At 40.8% G+C, this 25,396-nt stretch overlaps 1 protein-coding gene across 1 annotated transcript in view; it reads left to right on the top strand.

Annotated features, from left to right (window-relative positions):
* Positions 1–8,053: 8,053 nt before the first annotated feature.
* TACC2 (transforming acidic coiled-coil containing protein 2) overlaps positions 8,054–25,396 on the top strand; it is a 126,568-nt gene continuing 109,225 nt past the window's right edge. The window contains exons 1-4 of the mRNA XM_027705708.1: positions 8,054–8,179; positions 8,661–8,792; positions 13,527–13,604; positions 24,875–25,047. Of these exons, the coding sequence (XP_027561509.1) occupies positions 13,572–13,604; positions 24,875–25,047 (206 nt within the window). The 5' untranslated portion in view covers positions 8,054–8,179; positions 8,661–8,792; positions 13,527–13,571. The remainder of the gene's footprint in view (positions 8,180–8,660; positions 8,793–13,526; positions 13,605–24,874; positions 25,048–25,396) is intronic.

The following is a 25,396-nucleotide window of genomic DNA, read 5'->3' as shown; positions in this document are numbered from 1 at the left end:
GTAATCAGTGCTGTGCATCTTCTTTCAGTAAGGAAAGCCAAATTAAGCTTTCATGGACCTTTTCTCTGGGAAGATGGGCCATCATTCTGGGGGAGGTGGGAGCCCCTACACAGGCTGCAGAAAACCCTCAGATCAGCTTTTGTGTTTTCTGATGCTGGTGGAGTAACATTTATAGAAGTCCCTTAAGTCCATAACAAGTCTGAAAAGACTAAAATTTTACCCTACATCTATGATCTAGGCTTAAAGCTCAACGAATGGCTTAAATTATGTTAATTGATTCCACATTCATTTGCAGAAACTAATGGCTTGAAGAGCTGCACTGCTGACAGCCAGGATAAGGGTAGAGCCATCACAGATTATAGTTTTTATTTTTCTTGACATAATCCTTTTTAAGTACTGTGTCCTAAAAATCACACGGTGAAACAAAGTTTGAATTAAGTTTTGTGTGTTTTCATTAGAAGCTCTTGGATGGAGGATCCTATGAAAATATAGCAGTTGGTCAAGATCCATATACAGAATATACAAGCCTCAGCAAGCTTGACAAAATACTGAACTATATAGTCTTGCCAAATTAAATTTGTCATTAAATGCTAGTTAGGACTTGACAGACTCATTTACTTCCCTGGTTTCCCAGCTTGCACTCTTGGTTCTTGGTCAAACCCAAGGCTCAGCCAGCTCCTTGCAGATGGATTGGGATATGTTTATTTGCTTCATGTGTAAACAGTAGTGTGCTGTGGGGGAGTTTTATAGGACTGAAATGGGACTGTACAGAAATAAAAGGTAAGAATGATTTGTTTTATTACCTAGATGAAATCTGCTGAATGCAAGTAATCAGAAAAGATTTCCTGGCTCATGGCAGCCTGACTGGGTGTATGGTGTAAACAGTTTTTCTTGCTATCAAAACATAATGTGATAGATGTAGGGCTAATATTTTTGGTTTTATATGAGCAGCTGCCGTATTTTCAACAGGAATATTTTAGAAGGGAACAAGACCAGTATAACTGTGACTGAGGAAACAGGACCACAAGATAATCTCCCTGTGAACAATGAAAGAAAACAGAAAACTCTATTACTGGACCAACACTGTAGATGTTTCTGCAGACTAGATCTGACTGAGGAATTGATCAAATTAGACAAAATAGCAGATATTTTCAGAGCAATTCTCTGGTAAATATGATTTCAGACCGTTTTGTCCCTTTCCCAAAATGTGTTTTCTCCAGCAGACCTGACTAAATATGTTTATTTTTGAGATATACTAAAACAGAGGAGGTCAGCTCTGTTTTCTCTGTTTCTATGAAGTGTCAGCCAAATAGCACCATTTCTGTGCACTGAAGGTCCTGTGTCAGGTTTTCCCTCACCCCCCAAAAGAGTCAGGGAGGATGTGTGCAGATTTCTGGAGCACAAATGATTTTTGATGTTGACAAATTGACGTCGTGAGCAACTCCTGGTTGAAGCCACAAAGATTGCTGCAGTAAGGGGTGGGGGGAGAAAGTACAAAAAAAGCCATTAATGAGTATCAAACCCCCAATTTTTACAGCACAGATTAACAAATCTGCAGGTTTTGACCTTGTATGCCTAGATTTTAATGTGCTCTGTTTTGTTTTTAGCATGGTATAGACTGAATTCTCCAGCACTTCAGGGTGATGTGTATGTGCTCTATTATTCATAGCTGTCTGTCACTTCTAATGTGAGCTGTTGCCTGTATTTTTGTATGTATATGTGTATTATATATACAGCATATTGGTGCCATTGAAACTACAGTAATTATCATTATCTGTTGGAATAAGTTGCATGCCTACTTGTTACACTCTCTGTTACTCACAGTTTCCATGCCACTTCCAACTGTAAAATAAAAATTACACTTAACCACTTCCTTGATGAGAAAGACCTGATTTTACCCACAAGTGTGGAGAATTGCACAGTTTGATTGAACCCATATGAAAATCTCTGCATGATGCAAGGGGCAGGAGGTTTAAATTCATGGTCTAGATAAAGTGTTGGGGTTTTTTTTTCAGTTTCTCTGATGGACTCTTAAATCATTGCAATGGTCTCATCAGGAGGTGAAGTGTGTCAGGAGCACTGACCATGGAAATATTCTTGCATTCTAATAAATGAACCTTAACATTTCTTAATTGTCATACATGCCATATTTAGTTCCTGCATGAAAACTTAACAGCCCAAAACCAGTATTTCCACCATGGCACTATTAAACCATTCCAATTCAAAGATTTCAAGAATCTGGGAAATTATGCTGAAGCCTTTTGCTTTAATATATCCTACAGTTTCATGGTATCTTTCTGTGGTAAGTTCTGTTCTTACATCTGAAGTTTAAAGAGGTTTGAGTCAACCTATATCACACTTTTCAGAGAAGAATATTGCTCCTTTCTAGATGCACAGGACTTTAATAAGCAATCCCTAAGAGTTTGATCATACAGAAAAAAAAGGGGTCACATCTGTGTAGAAAGAGATGCAAATCTTTATTCACATGAACTTTAAATTGGACAAACAATTGTAAACCTTATTTTGTGCTTATTCCACTGACTTGATATACAGTTAATATCCACTTTTTGGCTACTGGTACTTAGTTCCCTACATTCTGTCACACTTTCCTGTTTAAAGTAGAAGTTTTATATTTTTTCTTTTACCAATATCTCAAAGTGCTTTGTGATGAGTTAAAAATAATTGATGTAACTGGGAGACAAAAATTCCATGTGTGAACCTGCACAAAGCATCAACCACGGCCTTATTTTCAATATTGGCTCCTGCTCTAACAAGAAAAGACATTTTTTTGTCAGCGAGCCAAGGACGTGCAGTACAAAAAGGCACTTGATCCTAAATATCCAAAAGAAACAGGCATAAGGCTTGGATAAACAGAATATTTCTACCTGAAAGATCAAATCTCAAGATAAATACGACAAGCTAAAAAACTTGGATGCCACTTTTCACATTGCTTTGGTCTTCTGCCATCATTGGAGAAATCAGTGCTGACTCTTGGGATTCTGTGCCAAAAGGAATTATCATTTTCACTTTTGAGTCCCCATCCAAATATGAATCCAGTCCTTGGATCACAGGGATAGCTCTGTGTGCTGGGGTTACAGACATCAGAGGTGCAGCTGGAGAAGAACTAAGGCAATGTTGCATTTTTCCATTCACTTTATTACCTTTTGTGATCATGTTTAGGGATGAAAAAACCATCTCAATGGCAGTAGATAAATAGTAGATAAATAGAAACAGGCTGCAAAATCAAATTTAACCTGTTCATCTGTTAAGTTCCATCTATGTAATGGCCCAAACTAAAACATGATTTGATTTTTATGTTAAAATCTTACTTTGAGGTGAAAAGGGTAATTCACATCTTTGAGAACCAGCCTGTTTCCAGACTCAGGCAGCCAGTATTGCAGCCATTTGCAGATCATTTCTGAAGGTTTTCTTCCCAAATTTTCATTCAGTGTTACAGTTCCTGCTTTAAAAAATCAGTACAGTGCATAATTGTGCATAACAGCAATTATTTTGTGAGTCTGGTCTCCAGGCTCCCTAAATCAAAAGTTAGCTTGAGTTAAAGTATTGTAAAGGATATTGTAAAATATCCATTAACGACGAAGAAACGCCGGTGAAAAAATCCACCCGTAAATTGAGGGTGAGCTTCTGAAACTGGATATTGTTCATATTGCTGGAAAATGAGAACATGAATATAAATAGTGTAGACCCAGCTGGACGAGGCAATATGTTATATGAGTTTAAATCTGTCGTTAGGTGAAGCTGATTAGGTTTATGTCTGTCAAAAGGATGAAGGCTTGTGCCATCTGTAACAACAGTGAGCAGCTTAGGTAACTTTATCTTCACCAACCACCACGGATCACTGGGACCACTTCCCACCAGCATGGCATTAGATCATCTTTTTAAAAAGCCACTGCCACAGAGGCAAACAGCAAGAGCTCAGGTTTAGAGGAGGATAATGCACTTTGGGCACCATTTGTTGTCACCAGATCGTCATAAATGCCTGGAGGACCGGCTTCACCTGACTTCCCTCAACCTTGTTTTGCAGTCCTGCTTAGCTGAACCAAAGGAATCAAGGGGAAAATAGGTTTAGAATGTACATTCAGCTTAAACATTCATTCATGACATGACATTAGTTTTAAACGTTGTAACGAGGATGAAACCATGGTAATGTCAGTAAGGAAGCATCCTGATTGATATGCAATTATTATCCTTTGGGAAAAAGCACATAAAAATTTTTTTAGCCTTCCTGTTTTTTCTGTGCTTCATTATTTCTGATATCTTTGAGGATACCTCTGTGATGTCACTGTGCACAAAAATGTTCTTGGCTGACCTTACAAATCAGCCTGAGGAAGCATTTTGATCCTGATTAGCCTTGAAATGTGATGGAGTCTTTTTGTGCAGGGCTAATTCAGTGTAAAATGCTTGAGAAAAGTCCCTAATCCAGTACATATCCTGTGTAAAATATAACCTATTCACTTAGAACAGCATTACCAAATCAAACCAACCATTTTTATTCTGTATTACTGTTCTGAGGGCTGAACACCAGCCCTAGTTTCCTGCTTAGCTCAGGATTACACAACATATTAAGGGCCTGATCACTCACCTCCCATGTGTCTCAATTTCTGCTTTTTTAAAATGTCAGCAGCGTTATCCTGCTTTGTGCATTGGTGAAGAACTTGCATAAGTAAACCAACTAAATGCTTACAGTACATGTAAGTGTTGTGCTTACTGGATGCAACTTTTCAAGGTGCAGAAGACTGGAGAAACTCAACAAGTTTAATTTCAAAGTCAATATTTTTTCAGCCAGCCTCACATATTTGTAAACAAGGATTCCTGGCTTTATGAACACTCTCTTGACTACAATTTCAGAGGTCAGTGACTCAGTTCCCAGACTTAGTCCTGCAAAAAACTAATATACTTGCTTGGACTCGAATCTGAAACCTAACCCTTGTCTGGCTATTAACAAGTTGTTTTGATGTGCAAGTCTCCTGAGAGATTTATTTTCATAGCCTGCCCTCACTAGTGATAAAACAGCATTTCTGGTGTGAGAGCATTGATCACTTCTAAATATTCAGTAGCTGAGTTTATAATGTAATTTATTCTCACCAGGGATCAAACAACTATCATGATATTATGAAAAACAGCTTCAGGCTAAATGGCCTCTGAGGATGAAGAATATAACCTGTATAGGTTAAATGCATATAAATATGTAATATATGCATGTGTATATATGTCTGTGACTGTATGGATATGTGGTTATGTATCTGTGTTGGGTCAGCAGAACCAAAAAATAAGCATCAAGGAAAGCCTCTGAGTGTTGGAGGCTTTCCAGACGCCTAAGAACGAGTCCTCCTCTCCTGGGATGTTTGTGTGGGCACGGAGGGTGTGTTAGCACAGAGCCCAGAAAGCAGCTGCAACCTGCCAACTCTGACATGTCAACACACACCTCAGGCCAGGAAAGGGGGTGATTAAATAATGCTGCCTTCCACAGTCAGGGAGAGACAGCTGCTGACAGCTGGGTCAGACCCCACGGCTGAAGGAGAACAAGAAGGGAGGAATCTTTTCCCTCCTGAGCAGCTTTTTATCCAGGGTCTCCTCTGCTGTTCTCGTCAGCTCTCACAAAACCAGACCTTAGGGCAACTCTTTGCCCTCTCTTGTATTTCCACTGAGCCTCTTGGGCAAAGGGAGGAGAAAAGAGGGAATGCATGGAGAGAAGAAACAGGTAAAGCCAGAGGGGAAAGGAAAACAAATAGTTTGAAGGAGGAAGGACTGAAAAGAGGCAAGAAATAATTGATCTTGTAATGCATTCTTCCCAGGCTTTGGATGTGCCTCTAGAGACATGTTAAACCAGCTGACCCCCACCTTGCTTGTGTTTCCTTCTCTGCCTCACATAACATGGATTTTTGTCTCTCTGAGTCATGTCCCACCGTTTCCAGTGCTGAGACTGGACACCACAGCAGGCAGAGAGCCAGCAGGTTCTGAAAATCCACCCCTTACTTCAGACCTCCCACCACTGCTTCCAGAATTTTTCCCCAAGTCAGAGTTAAGTTCTTCCTGCCTCAGCTTTGGGCTTTAGGAACAGGGATCCCTCACTTTGAGTGACTGTTTGCATTTAGAGTGTAAAAACACGTGCACTCTTGCCAAGTTGGCTGTGGACCTGAATTATACAGTCATATATGTTTCATAATACAAGTATGGGGGAGATATTGTTCATAAATCATAATCAGCTGTTTATAAAAGGCAGGCACTAATAATAAGGAAATAATTTGCAGTCCTGTACAATGATAGGCACAGATTGACCAGGTGAGTTATGTAGGTCAGCCTCCCTCAGAGCTCCTCAGCCCTGTTGGCTGGTTATGGTGTTAAGAACTTAAATATGAATCTTTATCCAGCTCTCTATAGCGAGATGGTGCATGTGGGATACAGAGAGAGAGTCAGTGCCAGTGCAGGGAGCTCTGTGTTTCATCTGAACCCACAACCTTCCCACTCCCTTAAGTGCTGCATATGGAATCTGGTGAAGAACTGCTGGTATAAATGTGGCTTGGAAAGAGAAATGTTCCAATACTTGGATATTATTATTTGGATCACATATATTTTATGAAATACTTTTGGCATCACTTTTTAAGGACTGGGTCCTCTGCAGTACTTTGACATCTGCAAACAACGCAGCAGAAGGGAACCTACGTGTGCTTAAAACATTTAATGCTCAATGCACAAAAAAGGATTATTGAGATCCATGCATGTAGGCATTGAGTACCATTTTAGGCACCCTGAAGTGACCCTAGCATCCTCGTGGGACTGGCAGATAAAACACAAAATTTATCTGAGACCCATGTCTTCCAGAGAGGCAGTGAAGGGATAAGCAACAGAACCACAGCTAAGATTTCCAGAATCACTTTTATTTATTATTGCATTGAACCATATAGTATCATGAAAGTTTTGTTAAAACCAGAAATGTCAGACTCCTTTTTTTCAGCTGGGAAAATATTCCTAGATTAATTAGCCCTCCTATGTTTCCTTAGGAAAGGTATCTCCTGATGGAGATTCCAATAACGTTAAATTCCAGCAGAGTCTGGCAACTGGAGCACACTGAGGAAGCCAGTGCTGACGTCCTAGTTCTACCACTTGGTAGCCTTTTTTCCCTTGGGCAAATCAATTAATCTCCAAAGAAATGTGTGTCTTCTTCTAAACCTTTTGTGCCATGAATATTGAAACTCAGACAACTGAAGGAAGGAGGAGGAACTGTCTGTACAGAGACTAAAACGCAGTGAAGTCGTGCAGGCACTTGATGTCTCTCACTGCTTTCTAAAATCTTTTCTAAGGGTACTATGCATAATAAGGTTGTTACATCTTTCTGTAGCTGTTATCACCACCACATCCAAGTATTTCATTACCATGAGGGTCAATAAAACCTTTCCAAATGCCTTAGCTAAGTGAAGAGGTTGAACCACGTCAGAAGTCAAAACACTTTTGGATTACAATGTTTTTTTCCAGGTTTCACGCTGTAGAAAAATAATTCCCTTTCACTTCCTCCCTGGAAACTGGGTTTTGCAACCCAACCACCTCTGGTGCCACAGTGAGACCTCCACAGAACACCAACATCCCCAGTGCAGGAGTGCCCTGAAGTGCTGCACCAGGGGGGGTTGGGAGCAATGGAAGTGTGCCATTGATTGGATTTTTCCAGGCCAGGTTGTCATACTGATTGAAAATCAGCCAGAAACAGGAAGAACAATTTTTAACTTTTATAACCTGTTTTTTTAAAAAATGCTTTGTCTCTCAGTAGCAGGTACTCAGCGTCCCCGTTTCTTTTTGCGCTCGTACTTTAAGTGGGGCAAATCAGTAAAGGCTGGGCTGCTGTCTCATTCTCTGTCCTTTAAATCTCAGCCCTAGCTGGATTCGGTGGTGCAGTCCCCACAGGCAGTTTCTGGTTATCTTGGGGGAAGGGCAGCAAACACAACTCTCACAAAAATCCAGCTCAGCTTTCCGTTGCCAGGCGACGTCACGGCTTTACAGCGGATCCAGCTGCTGATGTTTCCAAGCAACGTCTTTCCCATCAAGTTGGGCACTTGAAAATCATTACGTGTTTACTAATTCTCACGATGGATTTTGGGCCTCCCTCCCAGCTCTTGGTGTTTTTTGCTCTTCTAGAATTTGTGAGAAAGCTGAAGGGCTGTCGTAGGTCAGTCGTTCTTGCGGATCTCTGTGATGTTGTTGTGACATGCAGAAATTAGGAATGGTTTTGCACTACTTACATCAAGATCAGAAAAGAACAAAATTCTGAATTCTTCTCTTTCCTGTGAGAACAGGTGTGTAATAATATGCTCAGTGCTTCAGCAGAGTTTTGCAATGATTTATGTGTAGCATCAATCTTGTGAAAGTAAGGAACATAAAAATATTTTGTCTTATTTTGGCAGTATTTATACCATAAAGTAAAATTACCTCAAACTAAATTGTCTTATATAAACACCTGAGGTAGCATGTGTTCAATTTATAAGAAGCTAACATACCTGAGCAGTGTGTGGTTGGTAAGTATACCAAATACTGTATATACTGGGATTAAATTTGATCACTCATGACAAATTATTTGGATTTTCCTGAAATACCTAACTCATTAACCCACTACATAACTTACCTTTAACCTGACCTGTGTTTTCCCCCAGTTTGAGTCTTCCAGTCCTCCTGGGTTAGATCCTCTTTTGATCAAGAAAAGACAGTCCCTCCCTGGATGAGCATGAAGTGTGGATGAGGAACCACAGGGGAAATTCCAGCAAACAACAGTAAAGCAGCCTGATGTGAGTACTTCTTCTCCCACCAGTTCTATCATAAAATAAAAGAAAATAAATAGAGACATCAAGGGATGTGGAATGCTCTCACAGTTGGGGGTTTACACAAACTGGTTTGACATTTTGCAGTGGAACCTCATTGCATGTGGCTCATTGCTCTGGCACCAGTGCAGAGGTTGCTTTTGCAAACCTCACACAAGCAAACAGAGGAATTCTCCTTTGCACACGTGTTGATAAAAATACACAGTCAGAAATCATGATCAAATACCAGGGGAACGTTTTCCTCCAAGTTCGTGCCAGAGAATTGTTCTGCAGCTGCTTCACTTTCACTTTTTGGCATTTTCTGGCCTTAGTTTAAAAATGGAAGAGCACCAAATATGAGTTCAGTTTGTGTTTATGAGGAAATAATGCAGCTAGCAGAAGTGAGGATGTATTACCAGGCTTGTGTTTTCCTGAGCTCCCACAGGATCCCTGCTCTTAAATTCATGGCAGAGAGCCTAAACAAAAAACATTGCATTATTTGTTGTCTATAAGGCAATGAATTTTGCAAAACTTCTGTTTTGTTTTCTAAGGAGAAGCACACTAAAACTATGATTTGATGAACTTCAGATTTTCTGGATTCTAAAGTCTGGGGAGAGCAAAGAAAAGGGGATATTGCAACCACTTTCACATCTTTTAGTATTTGAGCTTCTACAGATCTTGACCTTTCCATCTTAAATTCCTGAAGTTATAACCTGGATTTATTTAACATATTGTATTGCCCACATGCCACCAAACCCACTCGTATGTACTTTGCTTTATAACCTGAAAAAGCTCAGGATAATTAAAAAAAAAAAGAGTGTGTGTGTGTGTGTGTGTGTAAAGCTCAGGTAATTTATTTCCATTCTTTGAAATTCTTCTTTGACCAGTAACAGTGGCTTAAGGTGGTATAACACAGCTTGGATTGCTGGATCACTAGCTTCATTTGAAAAAAAAAAAAAGGCTTAAAAGGCAGGGCCACTCATGTAGTCCTTGACCTTGCAACTGTGCTTTCCAGCTCTTCACATACTTTATGTTTTCAAGGCAGGAGTTTGTAGACCGAGACTTTGTGGAACAAAAGCCAGCAGACAACATATTGCTGCCCTATGAAATCCTGCCTTTCATCATGTCAGATATGACTTTTCCATGCCAGATGCAGCAGTGCTGCCTTGCAGCTCTTGAAGGTTGCAGTGAACCCACAGTGGACCATTCCTTTGCTGTGTGGCACCAAAAAGCACCAGTGGTGTTCACAGGAACTTGTTGATCCCGTGGAGTTCTCACTAATGATAAATACACTGTCTTCTGTTATCATCTGGGTTTCTGAGCACCCCTTTGTGGAGGCATCACTGGAACGGACAACCAGAATTAATAATAACAATTAGCCCGCCCATAAACCAGTACTTCTTGTAACATCACATTTCAAAGGGTTTTTGTCACGTCTCCACCCTTCGGGATGATTAAATGGGAAATTATTTCACCATAACCTGAACGAGCACATCAACATTTGCCAGCAGGTATTTCTGACAGCTTTCAAGAATAATATGAGAAAATGAAAGACAAACACATAAACAAGCCTGAAAACAAAATACAGACTAGATATTCCCCTCAACACTAATTCTCCCTTGAAAACAAGACATGCACGACTTCAATGTGTTGTTGCTACAGTTTCCCTGAACAATTTCTGTGGTGCCAGGAGCGCTGCTCATACCACAGGCCAAGGAACAGCAGAAGTGAAACACGTTTTAACCAAGGTCCCTGTTCTCTGGGGCTGCTTTTGTGAAAACCAGTAGTACTCAATTTCTGACAGGCAGAGCCCCAGCGGCCCGGCAGGAGCAGGGGGAGGCCGGGTGGAGGAGGTATAACTTGTTTTCTTTCTCGCCTGGGGTGGAGGCAAGTTGGTTGTTGAGCAGGTTATGAAGGTGGGTCCCCGGGAGAAAGCCTACATTGCATGAGTCTGAGGAGAAGGAGCAGGAAAATAAGGTGAAAACTGGTGAGGTGAAGATGGAAGGAATGGTTTGAAGACGTGCTCTAGGAGCGTCAGTGAATCCAAAGCGGGCAGATTAATCCTGGAATGTAAGTGCAACATTAAACATCATCTCGCTCTCTTGCTTTCAGGAAAGCAGTTGTTTCACATGCACAAAATAGGCTGAACAGACCAATTTGGTACTAGTGAGCAGTTTCTGAGATATGTAGCGTTATAATAATTTTAATAATGACATGTAAATTGTAAAAGATACTGTAGAAAGGTGATGAAGATTATCTTTTTGTTAACCTATGCTTATTTAATGAATGGATTTTTAGCATGTTTTTAATGTTTATTTGAAATTCTATACGTATGATAAAGCACTTGTAGTTTGCAACCTGAGTAATGCTTGTGCATTGAGTGAATGATTGAGAAATAATGTATGTAAAAAGGATTACAGCAACATTGTAATCTGAAAAGTTATCTTAGTGCTCTGCAGTGTAATTCACACATTATTATCACTTGTTTCATTACTGGAGAATATATAATGTCTTTTTCCTATTTATGACATTTCCTATTTCCTATTTATGACATTTATCTTCGTTATTGAGCAGGTGGTAATGTGAGAATTGTGTGACAATTGTGAAGTTTCATGCTCCAGGGAAAGAAAAGAGTGAGTGGGCAGTATGATATGATGTGTTAGTGGAGATTTGTGGTAGCTGGCACTTTTGCTGTGCTCTTGTAATTTTCTACTTTGATTCCTGTACATTTAAATAAAATACATGTAAATAAAGTATTTTTTTCTTTCAAATGAATATTACAAATTGGGCCTCAAGTTGCTGTTCTTAACAGTCAGTATTGCTGAGCTGGTTCAGAAATATTGAGAGTATTTTAGGCACTGGAGAAAATTTACTCTAAAATAAATAGAACAATATTATGCCATGCATGGGCTTATCTGTTTAAGGACTTGATAAGCAAAGTTTGCATTTTGCCCAACTGATATACAAGACCCCACTCCAATTAACTAAAAAACTCCATGGGGACTTGGGAGAGTTCCATTTATCCCCCAGTTTATGTTATTAATGCAAGTGGTCGTGAGGGGACGGTTTAGGGAGCTTTAAATTGTGAGGTGTTTTCACATGATGTCTGTGGGAACAGAAAAAGACCTGGGAAGAGAAAAGCTCGGCAGGTCAGTGGCACAGAAATGCCAGGATAGCCACTCTTAGGGAATTGTGCTGGCTGTTGAGGGAAGCACATTGCTACAGCCAAGTTATTCTTTCCCTCCTGTGCACTTAAACCTTAGTCAGCAGCTCTAACAGTGCAAGAATGTTTTATTATATCAGTACATACTTAAGACATTATAATCTTAATTTGTTGTCTTGGAACGTTTCCCTGGGCTGAGCCTGGCAAGATTTGTGTGTGCACGCTGCTTCATGATGGAGTAGTTCATATTTGGGGAGCAGGGATCCTGAAAATGTTACATGCAGCCTTTCATGAAGCTCAGAACTGTTTCAAGACAGCAGAGGATTTGGCAGTAATCTCAGCAGATAAAACCTCATGTTGCTAATTAATCACCAAAAGTGCAATCCTGGCCCCAGTGATTCCAACAGGAGCAAGTTCAAGCACCACTATATCCCCTGAAGACACTCAAGTTTAAACAGAGCAGAGCTTAAAAGCACAACACTGAACTTCTCTCTCTCTCCAAGGCTTCTGTGAAGAAAAATAATATTCCAAGTTTTTAAAAGTGTGCTGTAGCAATAGGGAACAACATTCCTTAAAATCTTATGGTTTCCTTGGCATACAAAGTGCAACCTTTCTTTTACAGCCTGACTTTAATGGAGTTTTTCTTGACATATGCTGCAGACCAATCCCAAGTTCTTTGGAAAATAAAATTCAAGAGACTGCATGATTTTCACCTGTTCAGTAATACAATAAATACACTGAATTTAAATGCATGAACCCCAAAATAAAATGTCTAGAACAAGAAGTGAATGTTTATAAGTGAATCTCTGTTGTACACTCATTATTGAGTACCCTTTTCAAAAAAATATAGAAATGAGTGATGCCTGGGGAGACAATTCTAGAACTGCTCAGAGGTTTTTTTTTAAATTAAATAATTAGAGTTGAACTAGTATAAAACCAATAGTAATTATGGTAGGCAGATCCTGTGAAGTGTAAAGAATGTGTTTAGATCATAACATTGTGAGCAGAATAATGCCTAAGAAAAACAGGGAACAGTGCCAGTGATGAAGATAAAAAGTCAATTTACTCTTTCTCTGAGTGCATCTATGGAAAATGGTTTGTTTCAGTGATGGTCAGGTTTAACCTTGTGGTTCTGACAATGTGAGGATGCAGCTTCGTCCAGGAACTCCCAAGGAGTACAAGAGGTTTGAACACAGTTAAGACAATAAGGTTTTCCTATGGGCTGTCCATCCAAAATAGCTTTGGCAAGGAAAACACCTTTCTGCACAAATGGCCCGGGATAATCCAGAAACAGAGTAACAAACCTGAGCTTCAAGGAACGTCTTTCAGCGTAAGTAGAGCAAGTGCAGGGAAGACAGCAGAGAAACATTAGGAAATCAACACTTCAGGTGTTCTCTTCCCCTGATTTATGACTCAAAATCATTGTAAGACTGGATGTCAGGAGGGGCAGCTGATAGGGTGACTGAGATGACAGTCCCCCAAAATTTCCAGGGTTTTCTGTTGTTTTTATTTTGTTCTGGTTTTTCACAGAAGACTCAGAGCTTTTTCTTTTGTTCCAGTGATCTCTCTTTAATTGCTGTGTGATACTGGCCGTCAGCACCGCAATGGGCAATGAGAACAGCAGTGCAGAAAATGAGGTGAGTGTGATGATGGGATCACATTTTCCTTCCCTCCTGGCCTCGATCAGACCTTTCAGAAATTGGTTCCCCGGGCTGCTTACCCCACATTTATCTTCTGCTCCTCGATACACTCATATTTAAGTGCCATTAATGGTAATTGAAAGCACCTTTGTGTGGGTTTTCCTCTGGCGATGACAGCGCTCCAGAGCATCGGGGCACGGTGCTGGGGGTTGCTCCCTGGGCTACAGGAACTGTGGAGGATCTCCAGGGCTGGGTCATCCCACCACCCCATCCTGGGAGCTGGGCAGCCATGGGGAGCTGGCATCAGGCATCAGGCACATCCCTGGGGAGAGGGACGGGCCCAGGCGGGTCCCGGATTTCAATCTGTGGGTCAGCCCCGCTCCATGGGGCAGGAGTGTGGTGGAGCAGAACCAACATCCTTTGGGATCACTGGGGGAATGAAACAGGGTCCTGGGCTATGGGCAGGGTGGGGAGAGCCCCTGGGAGCCAGGCAGTGGCTGTGGTGGCCTCGGAGCCCTGGCACACAGCAGCTTCTCCTTGTTCAGAGATGACCTTGCACCGTCTGTGTCCTGATCCAGGACTTTACACCCCTATTAGAAGGGTGTGTTTTAATCCATGTTGTTGTTTGGTGAGTTATTTTTGGATTTATGAAATGAAGGGAACCCACATGCTATGGCTGGTGGTGGACAATTACATTAGAAGTTACTATGCTGATAAAAGTTTGAATAAAAGTTGTAATTCTGTAATTTCAGTTATTAAAATACCAGGATCTGTTTTATCCTCTCTTCTTCCATATGTTATGGTAACTGCTAAATTGCAGTTGAATATGCTGCTGGTCCCAGCCAGCAAAGGGATCATTTTGATTCCCCTTGAGGTCTCAGCAGATCTGCTGTACCTTGTGCATTGCAAAATGGGCCCTCTCAAGAAAATCAGTATTACAAGATTTTTTTCATAAATCATTTTTCAGAATAAAAATCTTCCATAATTCTTAGTTATTCTGGCCAAGTTGTACTGTTAGCCCAAGGTTTGGTCCCAGCTTTTTTTCAGGGGTTGGGAAGAGAGGAATGTGTTAATCCCTATAACTAAGTAGTGAGAATTTATTCTCCATTGTGTACAGCTTCCAAGTTTTTGAAAGTCAAATATACTTCTTCAGAAGTCATCCTGAGGCAACTTTATTTAAAAATTATTGAATTTATTAGGAAATTTAATGAAGAACTCTTCTAATAAGGAAAGGAAGCTTCTGGTCTCCTTTTCAGACTGTAAAAAACAAAACAAAGCAAAATACCCTCCCAAAAGACACCCCCTCCCCTAGAAAAACAAACAACCAACCAAACAAAAAAAGCCCCACAAAACCAAAGCCAAACAAAAGACATGCCAGGAATCCAAATTACTCTCTATGAACAGAGAAATAACAAGAAGTAGTGATAAAATCTTAAAAGCCACATAAGCTGGGGAACAGCTATTGGAAAAGAATCACTTAACAAACAGCAAACATTCATACGGCCACTGAAATGCTCAAATATGTTAATTTTTAGTAAGAAATTCCCCAATGGAAGTAAAGTCATCCTTATACCACCAAGCCAAGGAGCACAGCAGGTAGTGGATGATGAAACTGGTTTGCATGGTTTGCATTCAAAATGTTCACATCAGGCTTGGCTGCTCTTTTTCTTCTGCATCTGCTTCTGGCTCTCGGGTTTTTCGACACTGACTGCAAATTTGTGAGGCAGCTACATTTAAGTTTTCAGCAAGTTGTAAAAAAAAAATCTGTTTTCTTTTAACTTTTCCCTTTAGTAGCAATCTATGCTTTAGAGGAACAGCCTGTACTTGACCCTCTTTGCATGCTGCCTTTCCTTCCAACTCTAACACCACTAAAATAGCTCAGTGGGTGTTGTTCTTATACTCAGAACCAGTTGACATGAGTTGTTTTTGTTTGTGTGTTTATCAGAGAACACCATTGCCCAGCTCTAGCTCTCAGTGAGTCATTTGGAAGCCACACACATGGTTTGCATTGAAGATGGGAGAGCCTGTGCTAAGTTTAGAAACTCATTTAATGAGTGGGAAGATCTGTGGAATAAATGTGCTACTATGAAGAACGCAGTAGACACTTAGGGAAAAATTAAACACTCAATCTGTCTTGTAAAGACCAACCTCTGAGGAAAATATATTGTAAATTTAGTAGAAATGAGCAAAGATAATGCTTGGATGAAACAAGGCTGGGGCCATTAGTATATGTAAAATCACTTTGTTAAATACAAAGTGATTTTACATTTACTAACCATGTTCTGTTTTGCTGTAACAGCACACAAAGTCCAAACTGCTGAGAGATTTTAGGTTTGTGCCCTGCCCTGTTACAGTGGCAAAGACTGTTCCCAAACAAGGGTCCCTGTCAGTGGCACAGCTAGTTGGGCTTATGATGAATTAAATATAAGCTATTTTTTAAGATGCATTTTCCTTGAAAATAGAAACTCCACGTGAAGAAAAAGGTGTTTAAATTGAAAAAGAAATAACCTAGAAGAACAAATACTTTGACCCAGTTTGATGCTTGAGATCCAGCCTTTAGCAGGGAAAATACAGATGAAGTAATGGCACTGTCCTTTAATGGGAGATGTTCTTTAATGATGTTCTTTAATTCTTTTAATGGGAAAGTACTGCAGTTTATGGAACTGTAGAAGGTCTCAGCTGCTGTGCTGCCTGTTAGACACATCTTTCTTCATCCACCCAAAGGCACTGGGTAACATGGAGGAATGGCAAGGTCTGCCTTCAGGCTTTTCCCTGACTTTTCTGGTCAGCCAAATGTCCAGAAATCACCTACATGGCTGTAATAAAAAGAAAAGGCTTATAGTTTCACACAGACTGATGTGTCTGTGCACTTCCTCAGCCCTACATCTCTGGGTAGTCTGGACGAGCTCCCAAATTAACCAATGTTACAGGATTATTATTGACTTCCACAACTGTTTTTAATCTTGGTCTCCCCTCTACTAGAACTGTGCCATTTCCAGGGCATCTCTGCTCTCACTTTAAAGGGTTGTGTGGAAGACATTAAGGCAGAAGAAGTTCTCTGTCATTGGAAATATGAGCACCAATTTTTCTAAAGCTTGAATAGGCTGGGTTTTCTAATATGGAATAATTTTAACTCAGGCTTTTAATTCTTGCCACTCAAGAGTTCTGAAGAGGAGCACTGTCACATTTCACAGCCTTTCTCATGATTACAGAAAAGGCAAAGTTACCAAGTAATTGTAAAGCTCTTTGAAGGTGAAAACTGCTGCCAAGATGAGATTCCAGCAGTGCATCTTATGTCTCACGGTTGAAGAGGCAATTTCAAAGTCAGCTACACATAAGTTATTTCTGTATATTTTGCTTTACCCTTTCTTATTCCTAGTTTTCTGAATAAGTAAATAGCCAAACAAAGCTGGTTATTCCACATCTATGTTATTGTTAATTTGTCTTTAAACATACATCTTTGGTTATCTTTTTGTTCTTGTTTTCTCCTGTGAAATGTGTAAGATAGGCAGCACATGCCCCCTTGCCAGAGGGGCTACAAACTTCTGAAGTTGTTGTCTGAAGTGTCATGCTGAGATCCTGCTAGGATTCCTCCATTTATTTGTTATGGCCAAATCTGACTGCTGCACATCCTGCTGTTATATATTCTGCATTATTGCTTTTCCCATCTTTCAACTTCCTTGTGCCTCTGTGAAATGATGGCTCTTGTTAATTGGCGTGGTGCTTCTTCCAGATCCCAGTGTCATGAGGATTGGCAGAGGAAGCACTGGGCACATCCCAGCATTCAGCCCCCATTCCCACAGATGATAACTGGGCAAATCCCTCTGGGCTCTGGTGCTCATACTGTGTGTTTACATACTTTTTGACTCATGCAATAACATCTGTATACATTCCACTGTTAATGTTCAACTGGGAACAAAAATACATTCCCAATTCTCTGCATAATAATTTTGCCTATAGCATTTTAATGCAATGTGCCATTACCCTACATGGGCTCTTCTTTGAGTTTGTTGTGTCCACTGTGATCCACCACTTCTGCTCTGCAAATTATGATTCTCTTTCAGTTTTCCTTCTATTTTATTCAATGCACATCAGGATGTTGATGGCAGTTGGCTACAGGCCAGTGTGCCCATTCCTGATGCTCATGTAGTGCTGACACACCTCCAGTCACCACTTCAGTGAATTCTTACTTCCAAATGGTAATTACTACTGGTCCAATATTCTATGAGAAATAGTACCAAGTATTTCTTTGAGTTTACACAAAAAAGAACATGGCCTGTTTTCAGACCATTTTATGCAAATACAGCAAATTCTGGGACACTTCTCACTGCAGTGAATAATTATTATTCTTGTTCTCATCTTCCCTGTGAGCAAAGGAGGGGGGATGAAAGAAGAGAAAAGATTCAAAGTTGTGGCGGGGTTCTTAATTTGAAAGCATAGTGAAAAGGAAGTTGGAAGACTATTCCTTCTCTTCTGAATTAATGGTTAAAGTTTCCTTCGGATCTGGAAAGCCACCACCATTTCTCATGGGAAATGTACATTTATGGGTACGGATGAGAAGGGAAAATATTTTACATTTATAAAGTTCCTCTACAATTATTTGCTGCATTTCTCCGTGTAGAAGTAGTGTGAAAATGTTGGCCTTGCATTTTCCACAGCTATGGGTGGTTAGAAATTACCAGGCAGGCAAACACTATTGTCTGGGGAGCACAACAGCGTTTGGAACTTCATTAGAATCTAACAACATCTTCTGGAGTGTTTTATTGTCAGGCTCCTAAGAACCACCCAGCAGAAAGCTGCTTTAGCTCAACCTTTATTGACTGAAAATTGCAAGTTATGTGATGAAGATTTTTGTTCCAAGATTATCAACCCTATTCTCTCTCTCTCCTGCCATATCTCATATACCTGCCATCCTTAAGGAAGTAATGTAGGTACTCATCAGATCAGTGAGGAAAATAAGAAGACAAGCAAGACCAGTGGAGATACAAGGATAACTATGAATTTTCCTTTGCTCACTGAACACAGATCACATTAAAAAGGTGGAAAGATAAGGTTAACAAGAGCCATGAATCCAGTTGTAGCACCATGCTTCATTTAGATCAGTGCAAGCTCCTTAAACATAGCAAGTCTTCTCAAGCTGTTGAGGAGACACTTATATTGACATTACAAGGATCTGCAGATAAACAGTTTAGTGCCCTCAGTGGACTGGAAGAGTCATAAGCACAAGCAATGAAGCCTGAAGGTTTGAGTTGCTCTTGTGGCTGAGAGGAAGCTGTGTATTCTGTGAAGAAAGCCAAAGCAAGGACAAGATGGTGACTGTATAAATACACACACACACAGAGTGTTTATTTTTACCTTCACAGAGTCATTTCTGTAGGTGTTTCTCAGGAGGGAAGGCAACCCTTTATCTCTAAGAGAAGATCACAGGTACCTACAATCAAAAGCTGTGGCCAGAATTTTTCAAATACCATTGTTGCCATATCACAATTTGCTTTGCTCCTTGTATTCGTGAGAGGCAAATTAAATGAGGCTTCCTCCAAATGCCAGTTTTTGCATTCCTGCCCCTTTGAGGGTTTTAATTAGAATAGGCATGAGCTTAAAATTCTACTCCTGCGAGAGACAAATAAACCACGCCAGAAGCAATAGCAAATTGCACCATTACTGATTAAAGACAGAAACCTTCTCTAATTGCAAAATTCCATATGGAATCTCCCTTAAGGAAAGAGTCTGCTTTTCCTATCTGATCATGTCATAATTACATCCAACTGATCAGCAGTCGTGATGTTTGGGCACCAAAACCCAGAAAGTGGTTCGTGACAGGCATCCCCCTCCAAACTGCTGGACCCCAGCCACCCTCAGCAAGGGGCAGGCACTGAGTGATGCAGATTGCTGCACCAGCTCCTTGTTAAAACCAGAATTTAGCTCCCTTACAAGGTGATAAAACCCGAGTCTTAGTGTAGTTCTTCAGATCTAAAGTGTCACATGGAGCTCAAGCTCGGTCCAGTATGTCAGGTACCAATTTGTTGGTTTTGCTGATGTGATTGTAAAGCTCTGGTTGTTCAAGCAATAACCACTCGTTATCTAGTTTTTATTTATTTCGGTCCCATTTCCCCAAATAAGGGAGAAACAACGGCTCTCCAAAGATACAAAATCTTTAAAAATCTAATTTACTGCTCGGTTACTGTTCCTGCAGAGCAACAGGACCTTTGCTCTTTGTCCTGATGTGCGCTGCTCACCTTGTGGAGGTGAACAACTTGTAACAGGCAGACTTTAAAAAGAAGCTATTAAAAAACTCCCCAAATTGTAATGGAAGGCAGGGAGAAAAAATAAAAGGCAATTTCTGGTTTATTGATTGAGCCTTGTAAATGCTTGCACCAGCTTCCCCTCCACTAACCAGGGGGAGTTGGTGGGAATGGAAACCTAATGTAACTCCTCCAGGATCGCTTCCAGCTCCTCAGAGCTCTGGCACGTTCCAGCAGCTGCTACAAAAGGAATGGAGGAATGTGGCAGAGGGCAGATGGAAAAGGAAGCAACTTTTACTGAGAGGAAAGGGAGTCAAAGGAAGTTCACCTGTTTGGGGGGTTTGAGTGGGAATGCCAGGTGTTAAAACCAGCCCCGTGCTGTGCTTTGTGCCCGGGAAGCACGAAGTTCCTGGGATGGCTGTGACTGTGCCTGATGCTGCTGGCATGGCTTTGAGCAGGCTTTTGGGAGCCGGGCTGGGAACAGGCTCCCATGCAGCATTAAGAGGAATTTCTTTCTGGTATGACAACTTCAGTGCACATAATCCTTTTGGCTACGCTGTTAATGGGGTTCTGTTTCTTCAGCCTCCTCCTGTTCAAAGTCACCGGGAAAATAAAGCGATCCTGTAGATTTACTTTGTGTCCTTGCAGACTCCAGTGCTTCTGGAAAGGTTTAAAGCAAATTACCCTGCATATTTCAGGAGAATCAGTTTTATCCATTTAAATGGTGTGCTGGCTTGAAGGGGAAAAAGTATAGGCTGTTTAGTTTTCCTTCTGTTGTTTGTATACTCTCTGTGACAAACCTGCTTTGTTTGTTGTTGGGTTTTTTTAATTATTCCAGACTTAAAGAGAAAACTGCTGAGAACCTCTGCGTTCTGATTTTTATTATAATTATTTAAGTCGTTCAGTTGACTAACTTTTTATAATGAAAATCCTTTTCAAACAGGAGTATGCAACACTTGAAACAAATATAGAGTAAATTTAGCTACAAGCTTGTGTAGTCAATCACTTCAGAGGCTGCATGTACTGAAACCTCAAAAGTAATTTATTTAACAGCAGCCTTCTGATGATACTTGTGAACAAAACATAGCCTTTCTAATTGTTTTCACAGATGTTAATTAAAAATAAAACAGCATGCTTTGCAAAGCTAGTTCAGCACCTGATTTGCATGACTAGCTTAAATTTGAAAAACTTAATCGGAAAATTGAATTATGTTTTTCTTCCGTCGGGCTTACATTCACAGAACATGTTCTTTTGTGAACATTAAATTAATACATTAAATGGGGAAGACTTTTATATAAAGCTTTCCTGTATCTTGGAATATTAGTAGTTGATTTTACATTTAAATATCTACATTAAGATTTATTTTAGATTATTGCTAAAATAATCCTCTGAGCTTCTTTTGAACATGTATGTGTGCTTCTGCCTTACCAGACAATAGCACACCTTTGCTTTTTGATCACTCAAACACCCTGGAAAGAGAGAAATAAGTGTGTCTACAGTTCAAACTCGTCTCTGCTCCAACAGGACCTGTGTTGCTAAGATTGTTTTAATACATGTTAAATTTGGTGATGAACTGGAGAGTCAGATTTTCCTGTGACCAACGACAGTCACTTAGGGATAGCTGAGAGATGAACTATAACTTCTTAAACCTTAGTTCCCTGAAAGCACAAAACTATTTAAAACCAAAAAAAAAGTCAAAATTTATCAACCCACCACAAAAAAACCCCTCACCAGTCCCCTGGCCCCAAACAACACATGGAAAATGTTAAATGTAGTCTTCAAACGTGCACATACCTGACCTGGTGTGTTGTGATCATTCTCTTGCCTTCTCAATCTGCCCCTCCCAGTGTTTTTGTTTGGATTTTAATTCTAGATTTTAGCAGCTGATACAATCACTGGAACCTGGGCCCTTCTCTGTGTCTGATATGGAAACATCCTAATTTTGGTGAGAGGGGGTGTCGAGGTATAATAAATGTCTGTATTATGTAGTTCACTTGTGAATTCTGGAGATAACCAGTGATAGTAAAATCCAGCAAACTTCCACCAAAATTATTCTGGCCCCAAAGTGTTCTGTGAAGCATCAGACTCAGGCAGTCAATGACAAACTAGCCTGATTCCATGTTACAGTTTCAAACTGCCCTAAAACAGCCCTACTGCTGCTTGCAAGTACCTGGCAGGTGTAACCTCTGAGTTAGGTCTCCTCATATCCGTGTTATTTGAGCCTTAGTAACAACATTTGTTTTATGACAGGACAGGCTGATCAGTATTGTTTCCTTCTGATGCCACAACTGAGCCCACATCGTGTTTAACTGTTGGTTATCACGTGGCTCGTGGGATTTGTGGCTCTGGATGACAATCCAAAGGTTTGTTGCTACAAACCAACCTGTATTGGTTCTCAGCACAGGAGTTGTTTTACTTTAGAGATTTATGTGCAGGAGGCATCCCCATCATGCCATGGCTCCAGAAGAGGGATGTCAGTAGAACAGAGAATTGTAACCTAAAGGAGCCTTCTGAGTTAAGTGGCTGATCTTAAGAGAAGGAGAGACTAATTAGAGGCCATGTGTGGCTACTGAGGCTGCAGGGTAAGTGCAGTAAGTTAATGACTTAATTATTCAGCGTGCACCTTTCTGCTGTGGGACATGACAGAGGCTTTGGGAGAAGGAGACAAAACACGCAGCTCTTCATCTTCTGAAGGGAGCTGTGAGGTGGTTCCTCCTGCCTGGCATGCAAAGCAGCTGAAGAAAATTGGAGATGGTGGCAGTAAAAGGAGAAAAAAAATTAAATAATTAGTTCTCACTGCTCTTGCCAACTGCTGGAGGCACCTGGGCAAATTTGTAAATTGGCCTAATTTCTTGGGGTTCTTTGTGCCATTTTCCTCACCCTCCCTGCCCTGCTGGGGAAGAAGAGGAGGTCATTTCTGGCCTGAGAATGGTTCTTCATTGGGCTGCTACTGTGAGGCATTTTTTTGTGGCACATCCTCCAGTATGACCCACCTGTACCTCTCATGGTAAGACATGACACATGGACTAAGGAAGAGTTGTGTCACTGTGGCTGCCTCTCCTGGCTTGTTGGGAGTTTACCAGCCACTGCTTGTTTTTTTTTTTTTCCTGATAATTAATTTAATAACACATTTTTTTCCCAGTTCTTTCTCTCTGCAGACACATACTCATGCTGAAATAAACTCTCCATTCAGACTTTCTCGTGCAAACAAAAGCAGGGCTGCCCAAAATGCAGCACAAAAAGCAAACCAGAGCCCTGTAAGTTAACTCAGGCCTGGTTTTTCCTATTTTTTTTTTTTTTTGGCTGTAAGAAAGAAATTTCCTCGTATAAATAATCTTGATGTTCTAGTATTTTTTTGCCATATACTCTGGGTTTGGGGCCAACATATATACTTAGATAAATATTCTAAATGCCAGATGTCAGCACATGCTGGGTAAGTGCTTAATAATCACGAAGCCAAGAGCCCTTGGTCTCTCCCAGCGGAAAGGGGGGTGATAAAGGAGGCTCCTGCAAACAAAGCCGTAGTGAAGGGCTTCCTCCAGGGACAGGCAGAGGATATGAGAGTTAATCAAATTTGTCTTAAGTCTAAAGGAAGCCTTTTTATATCTTCAATACGCCCTGACCTTTTCAATTGCTCATTACAAGGGCTTTGCTTGTCCACTGGGTGTCTCATTCCCGGCTCGGGGCACGGGAAGCCTTTGGCAGTGTGGGAGCACACCGTGATTTTGTCAACAACAGCTCTCTGCAGTTTATTGACTGCTGCTAGAGCAAAATAAACATTAAAACTGAGAGTGAGAAAACCCAAAAGATGACTGTGGAATTGTGCTTTTAAACCCTGACGTTACTCTGAAGTGGTTCTCCTCCCTTCAGTGAATACACTTATGTGTCTTTACATTAAGTGTGACTCAGGCTTCTTGCAGTTACAGTTAAAAATTAAAACAACAGTGATTGTGTGTTAAGGGTGATCCAATGAAATGGTTTTCCTTCTCTTTAACTACTGCTTGACTTGCCAGAGGATTTGAAAAACACCTTCTTCGTTCTAACTTCATTTTTGCGCTGCACTTGTTTCTCTCCATTACTCCAGTTCTTTTGCTGTACTTGAAGAACATCCTCAGCTACTGTTTCAGAGCAGCCCTTACCAGCTCTTCTTTATCTTCTAAAGATACTTCTGCCAAAAAAAGAAAGAAATATCAGTAGGAAGGTGGCACTACCTGTTGTAAGCAGCCCCACAGAGTGTGGTAGAACCCCAGGGATTTGCAGGCTCAGCCTGGGTCACAGCTCTGGCACTTGCACAGTTCTCTCTTCCTCCCTGGAGCAAAACCAATAGTTGGCAGTGGAAACAAAACAAAGAAAAAACCCACTCATGTAAAGGCATGTCTCCATGGATGAAGATCCTGGGTAAATATTTACCTTTGAGAAGAGGGGATGCAGCATTGCCACAGCTGTGCAACAGCATTTCTGTAGCTATTAGCACAGAAACTGCAGCATTTCCTGGAGCTGTTATCATAGAGAGGCCCTCTGGTTCAGTTCAGAGGCATTCTGAGCTTTGTTGAAGTGGGAGGGAAGGAATCTGGACTTGGATTCAAGAGTTGGGTCTTGACTGATGTTGGCCTTATCTCTAATTTGACTCCAGATATATTATGCTAATATTATGAGTGTACAAGTGTACAGCCTATTTCCATCCTTTCTCATTTTAAACTTGCTTAGCAAGGAAGCATTTGCCAGGCTTGGAAAAGGAGAAGATGATACCCTCCTTGGGTCAGTAAAGGCCCTGGCTGCTTTAGAACAATTGTTGCATTCTTCTCTCTCCCCTGTTTTCCTAGTGTTTATTTCTGGCTCAACCACTTCCTTCTGTTTTTCTGTCATTAATAAAAATTGGCTTGGCTTTACAACCTGCAAGTTCCATCAAAGTGGTGAAATCTGCTGCAGAAGTTGTCTGTCAGTGGGCAGAACAAAACTCCTCCAGCTTGTGTATTCTCCAAACTAGCAGCAGCCATTTAATTTGTTCTCTTTTTTTCATTCTAGAACGCTCCAGAAGATTCAAAATTAGGCCATCCTCCTGGTAATGGGCACGGTACAAAAAGGAGCCCTCAGGACAACAGCACAGAAAGGTCTGGAGGTCAGGACATCTCAGATCCTCCTCCTGCTGCTGTGCCACCAGCTGAGAGCAAAACCTCATCGATGCCAGGACTTACAAGGTAAGAAATTAAGTTTCCTCCTGTGAGTAGCACTGAAGCCCTGATGCTGTTGGTAGCTGGGGGCTGTGCATTTTTTAGTTTCTGTTCCTGTGTTACTGATTTTTCAAAGTCTGTCATCCTGATGGATCGTGATGATGCCCTCAAAAATAACCTGACACCACCAGACTACTGTTTACCAAACTGATTTTCTTGCCTTACTGCATAACTATAAACAAGGCTCCATCTGTTGTAGTAACCCTTGACCTAAACTTTCTGTGCTTTTTGCTTGTACTAATAAACTCTCATCTGAGACAGAGAAACATTGGAGAGTCTTTTGTGGTTGTGTATGACTGTAAAATAAGATGTAATT

This window comes from Neopelma chrysocephalum, unplaced genomic scaffold, assembly GCF_003984885.1.
Source record: "Neopelma chrysocephalum unplaced genomic scaffold, ASM398488v2 Primary Assembly neopelma1_347, whole genome shotgun sequence".
Lineage (NCBI taxonomy): Eukaryota > Metazoa > Chordata > Aves > Passeriformes > Pipridae > Neopelma > Neopelma chrysocephalum.
This window is presented reverse-complemented; position numbering and strand designations above follow the sequence as displayed.